We start from the raw sequence: 6,647 nt of genomic DNA on the forward strand, positions 1-6,647 counted from the left end.
CATTTTTTTTTTTCTTTTCCTCGCGGAGCCGCGGCCGCTCTGCCTTCCCCCGCAGCGAGAAGCTCCGCTTTTTCCTCTATTTATTTCTAAACCGTTACTGCTTAACCGCAGCCCCAGGAGTGCCCTTCCATGTGAGTACGGGGGACACAGGCACCTGCGCGGCGGTGCTGCCGTGCCAAGCACTCCCACCCTCCCTCCGTACCTTCTTGGCGTTACTTTCGGATACTTTTTTTTTTTCTCCCTTTCCCCCTCCCCTCATCACCTTCCCCTCGCTCCCCCCGCCGCCCACTGACGGCTCCGGCTTCTCTCCCGCAGGATGCCCGCGGAGGCGGCGAGCAGCGGCGGCGCTTCGGAGCCGCCCGGAGCCCCGCGGGAGCGGCGGAGGAGACGCGGCCGTGCGCGGGCGCGGACCGAGGCTTTGCTGCACACCCTCAAACGGAGCCGCCGGGTGAAAGCCAACGACCGGGAGAGGAACCGCATGCACCACCTGAACGCCGCGCTGGATGAGCTCCGCAGCGTCCTACCAACCTTCCCCGACGACACCAAACTCACCAAAATCGAAACCCTGCGCTTCGCTTACAACTACATCTGGGCCCTCTCCGAGACCCTCCGTTTGGCCGAGCAGTGCCTCCCGCCTCCCCCCGCTTTCCGCGGACCCCCCGCGCCCCCCAGCCCCGGCAGCGACGCCGGTTCGTGGCTGTCCAGCGGTTCCCCGGCCGCTCCCTCGCTTTGCGCCTCCGCCTCCGGCCCCAGCAGCCCGGCCACCTCCGAGGACTGCGGCTACGCCCCCGCGGACACTCTGCGGGCCTTCCGCGGGCTGCCCCCCGCCGCCCCGGGCGCTCCCTGCCGCTAGCCGTGTCCGTGCGTGTCCCCCCCCCTCCCTCCGTATCCCGTTGCACTTTTCAGCCCCTCCCGCCCCTCAGCCCCTCTCTCCGGGGTGCCCCTTCCCTTCGCCCCCCCGCCTCGTTTTCCATACGACTTGGAAAACCCGGCAAAGAAAAGCGACAGATTTGCTGCCGCAGACGAGGTGAAAAGTCAATTTTACAATTTGTAGCTCTCCGGCGAAGAAAAACGAGCATGAAAATTTGGTTTGAACGCCCTGACAATGCGATGAAAAGGCTTAGGGGGCCGATGCGGCCCGGGGCGCAGCACGGGGCTCAGCGCGCTGCCGGTCTCCCCCGGCCCCCCCCTCCCCGCGCCCGGGGCGGCTCAGCCCCTGCCGGGGGTCCCAGCACCGCGCCCGATGGGACCCGCACCCGACGGCCTCATGCATTATAGATGCTGACCCCCGGCGCGGCGGTCCTGCTTCAGAGCGGGAGCACACGGGGTATTGAGCCTCTGAGCCGGTTTAATTTATTCAAGATGTTCATTCATATGAAAATTGTATTTTTGTACATAAAGAGCTTTATTCTATTATTATGCCTCTTATCAAAGTGGGTTCTTTTAAAAAAAAAATGTACTTTACCCTGTAAATAAAATTTTTAACGTTTTTACTGAATCTCAGCAGTGCCTCTGGAGTTTGGTTTCTTAAGTTTGGGTTTTTTCACTTTGAAAGGTTGGAAGGGAGGGGTTCACCCCAAGGTGATGCTCAGCATCTGCTCTCACAGCACCCTGGCACAAACATGCGTAGGTCCTCCCAGGACACCTGCAAACATCCACCACTCCTTGAATCTTGCAGGGAAGGGCTCAGAGACCCACTCGGAGCCCCAGGCAGGAGCAGAGCGGTGCCCACAGCTGCACTGGTACTCGGAGCAATTGTTCCCAATTTTCACATGGGGAGCTACAAGGTGACACGGGATCTGGGGAGAGGAACAGATTCTACACCCCTATATGAGGTTTGCAGCTTTGCTCAAGCCTTCTTGATAGGGAAAATTGGTTGGCATGAGTCTCTTTTCTTCCCCCGGTCTCCCTGGTCACTCTCTCAAGGGGAGCAGAGAGAGGGGAAAGGGCGACTGAGGCACATTGCACGGCCTTGGCACCAGCCTTGGCACAGCAGTGGCTCAGCAGCAGTTCCACTCTGTTCCCCTTGTTTTACTGGGGAGCACTGAGATAGCTCAGCCATGCCCCCCCATCTATCTCCCAATGCTCCTATCCATCTGAGCTGTTAGGGCGGTAGATGGGATGTTTGAGGGGAAAGGAGGTGGATGCTTGGTTATATGATGTTTTGCAACCCAGAGTGTGCTAAAAAGTCCTACCCATCTCAGATGGGACAGCTCATGGTTAGCAGAGTTCGCTGGCTTCATTTTCCCGTGCCTCCGTTTCCCATCTATAAAGCTGGAAAACCACCAGCCCCTCACATTGTTGGGGCACTTGATGATTTCGTTAAGCAGAGCTTTCAGAGCACTCAGGTGCCCAGGGACTCTTGCAAAACCCAAGGAATAAATCATTCTGTGGACATAACTGTATCCTGAGCGGGGGAAAAGGCGGAAGGTAAACACTAAGGGCAAAACACTAAAAAGCCATTCAGCAAACAGCAGAAATCTGTGCCTTAAAGTCAGCCTTCCCATTTACATAGAGATCATATCAAAAATGTAACAGAGGATCATACAATTGCCATAAAAACTGAAAAAGAAAGAGAGGAGCTGAGTAGATTTGAGTGAATTTGCACAGATGCTCAGTATCAGCATCTTCCTCGTTTTTCAATGCCTGAGACTGCAATCTTTGTGTTTCTTTAATGTAGCTTTCATATGCTTGCCTATTCACACACACACACACACAGAGCTCCGTTTTTCAGTAAGCATAAATGCTGGAAAGGAAATGCTATTGTTTTGAAATTTTAATAGCAGTTTAATACTTGTATTAATTAAAGACGCCAGCAACAAGTGTAGTCCTGTTCCTTAATGATGTCCCATTAAATAAAGGAGATTTGTGAAATCTAATTCTGGCAGTAACAGGTCTTGATCTGTGACGCAGTGAAGCTTTGCTTGCACCTGCCCTTGAAAGCCAGGAGGTTTTGTATGGAGTAGCCTCCAGGGGCTGAAATTTAGTACAGTCTATGGAGACGGAAGGTCATCTAAAGTCACTGGGTCCCAAGACACTGGACTTCAATCTCAAAGAGAGAGGAAAAAAAAAACAAAAAACTCCACAAAACTTCAAAATATCCTCTATTCCTTTGTGTTTTCTTAGCTGCCAGCAGAGATCTGTGGACATTATGCAGTGTATAAAGACCATACATCTACCAAGACTCAGTTTATGATGTTAATGTTCCTAATGGGCAATGAAAGCTGCATACTGCGTGAGGATACAATTAGATTCATACATTAACATGAGTCGGAGAACAGTTTTTCCCCCAAGCGGTGATAGGTTCAGACATAGTTGAACAAATCTGCCGCTGGGACAGATGGAATGCCTATATTCAGAGGCTGCAGGACCCAACTGCACCCCGGTTTACAACAACGGGGTTTGTATTTGTTTTTTATGAAAAGAAGAGCACGGCGAGCTGGCAGGGAGCTGGAACAGGCTGCCCCGATGGCAAACAGGCAGCTGATGATTGCACGAATTTCACCTCTTTGCACAAATAAGAGAGGGAAAAAAAAATAGGTAAATTTAATGCCGGGACCGATGAAATCCTCTGCAAATCCTTTGCAAATCACAGAACCACAGAATTGCAGGGGTTGGAAGGGACCTCGAGAGATCACCAAGTCCAACCCCAATATATGTACTGCTTAGTTACTGGGTAAAATATTTCCACAAACTGGGACCGATCTCAGCCTCAGCGGAACCTGAAGGGAGACCCTTGCTGAGTTCAGAAATCACAGGTTGTATCTTTCAGAGTCGGTGAAATAACTTGAATTTGAATCTCACATCTAAGGACGTGCGTTTTTTCACGTGTGTGGTGCTAGGTGTTGGTAATCCCCACTCCTTGCTGGATCGAAGCGATCACCTCCGGGCTATGCAAGTGTTAGGGACCCTCGGCCGGCGGACCCTGCTGGCTGGGAAACCTGCTTCCAGCACAGACTGGCTCAAAACACAACTGAGATTATCTCACTTTGTCTCTGCTGAGATTCACAGTGGGAGAACTGTCCCCTACCAATGTGCTCGCATGCTCTGGGGCCACTGCAGCCTCTGTCCCTGCTGTTTTTCCAACCAGTGTGAATCCCAAGAGAGTCTCTGTGAGTTACCTGTGATCAGAAACCAGAGGAGGATACGCAGAGCCGACAAACAGCTGTGAGCCCAAAAGGCTGCACAGGTTTTAGATAACAAGGTGTTCCCTGGGATTTCGATGCCATGTGGTGCACTGCTTACTGCTGTCACTGCTGGGGCTGGTCCCAAACAATGCTTGGGGTTTGGCTCTTAACAAGGACTTCTTCAGAAGGATTTTCATTATTCTGTGTCAATCTGTTGTAGATTTTGATTTTACTCTGTGTATGATCTGGAAAATACAGTCTGCGCTACTGCCTGTGAGCACATGAAACTTAATACTATAATTATAGATCTCTGGGGCTCAAATGCTCCATTAAGACTCATTTGCGTAGGAGGTATAGATTGTCAGAACAGAAGCAGGTGAGAACTAATTTTCAGGAGTTTTTTCATTGGTGCCATATGCATTGAAAGGAATCATCTGGAGGAGCAAGGAGTTGCTAAGGACTGAGCAGATTTACAGAGTGCAGGACACGAGCAGAGCAGGATGGAGATGCCAAATACCACATAAAGTACTTTCTGCTTCCGACACTTTGCTGAAATTTTGCAGTCTGCAAAGGACATTACTGAATCCTTTCTTAATTTTGATTAACAAATTAATAGGCACTTCTCAATGGATAATGCCTTTCTCTGTCAGTGTGGAAATGCCAATGGCACAGAGCTAGTTATTATTCAAGTCTCCCTGTCTGCCTCTATCCGTCCCTGCAGCAGTATGGATTAATACCTTGCATCTTGCTGTTTGAAAATCTGATGAGACAGGGGGCTCAAAAAGGGAGAAAAAAATTCATATCAGAGAGGCTGGAGCAGAGATGTCATCCTCTCTGTGCTATGTGCATGGCTTTACAGTTACAAGGAATGGTTCTCACTTGGCTCCTACCCCATTCATCTGAGTTGGTGACTGCTGGCAAGACCTTGGCAAGGGTTGGTGGGACAGAGGACACGTCATGATGTGATCTTCCCAGCCCAGCTGCTCCCTTCCCCAATTCCCCCCTCTTCCTTTCCCCAAGTGTAAAAGTCTGTCCTGACCTGCCATCTATCAGAGAGCTGGGTACACCAGTTCTAGATGTAGCTTTTACATACTTCATGCATAGTAGAAATGGGTAGTTGTACGTACACTAAAAACTTGCTGAGGCAAGACCATTAGATCAGAGATCAGCTTTATTCTTTGAGATTCTGTTTTGGGATAACCAGTGTGGTCTTGCGTACACTGTCTCAGTGCAAGTGTCACTGTTCAGTTCAGAGAGTGTTGGCTTTTCTAATGCTGTAAATGGAAAACAAAAAATCACAGACTGAACCATAGAATTATTAAGGTTGGAAAAGACCTTTAAGATCATTAAGTCCAACCATCAGCCCATGCCCACCATGCCCAGTAACCATGTACCTAAGTACCACATCCACTCTTTCATGGAACACCTGCAGGGATGGTGACTCCACCACTTCCCTGGGCAGCCTCCGCCAGTGCCTCACCACTCCTTCTGAGAACAAATCTTTCCTAATATCCAACCTGACACTGCCTCACTAACAACCCCTCTCTGAGCTCATTCCCTGACTTGCACTATTCAGCCCCTTGCTCCCTCATTTTCCACCTGGTACACACACTGATCTTCAGGGAAAGACCAACCTGTGCCCTCTCGCTGCCTCCTTTTCCTTCTGGTCTCATAACTCTGAGATGTACTTAGATCAGAGCTCAAGTATGGGAGGGTTCTGATACTTCTGTTTCCCAAACAGGGATTTGTTAGAGTCCTCAGGACTTCACTATCTCTTTCTTGGATTATTACATTTTGCACATTCCAGAGTAATCTTCTTCTTTTTTTTTTTTTTTTTTTTTGTTTAAACTCGAAGATTTCACAACATTGCCTTTAAAGCTTTAAAGCTGCCTAATGGCAGTCCGAGGCTATTACTGACCATAATGGTTTGTTGCACAAATAATGGATTAAATTCCATCTGTAGGACTTAACCGGACTTATTCCTACAAACAAAACAACATGTCCTGCCTCTCTCTGCATGGCAGATGTCATCAGCATTCGTAAAGATACCCACGAGTATCTCCAGCAGGACCATCTGCAGCACCATTTGACATGGGTAGCACTGCCCAAAGCTGGCAAGCCTTCTTGGATCTCCAACCTGCAGGTTGCTGTTGACGTAAGAGACCAGAAGAAACATAGCATTTGCAAACACAAAGGCTACAGATGCAAAATCCTGTAGCAAAGATGGTGTCCGTTCGCTTTTGAAGGTGAACACTGGACACCCTGGAGCCAACAGATGGAGAAGACCTCCAAGCACACTTTGGTTTGGATAAAGACAAAAAAAAGGCAAGTGTCAAAAGCAAAGGGGGGGAGATGAAACAGCAAGCAGTAATATTCACACTGAATTCCCCATGCTGCCCTTCAGGATAACATGAAAAAAAATGTCACTCACAGGTAGGGCCGGAGAGAATGGAAATCACTTATTGGCAATAAAAGCTGAACTGCCTCCACTGAACAGCCCTCTCACCTGATTTTCTCTTC

The 6,647-nt window shown here is 49.5% G+C and overlaps 1 protein-coding gene across 1 annotated transcript; it reads left to right on the forward strand.

Moving 5' to 3' along the window:
- On the forward strand, nt 317-926 carry NEUROG1 (neurogenin 1). The gene has a single exon (XM_021410124.1). It carries the CDS (start codon nt 317-319, stop codon nt 851-853), a length of 537 nt encoding a protein of 178 aa, XP_021265799.1. The 3' UTR covers nt 854-926.

This window comes from Numida meleagris, chromosome 12 (genome assembly GCF_002078875.1).
Source record: "Numida meleagris isolate 19003 breed g44 Domestic line chromosome 12, NumMel1.0, whole genome shotgun sequence".
Lineage (NCBI taxonomy): Eukaryota > Metazoa > Chordata > Aves > Galliformes > Numididae > Numida > Numida meleagris.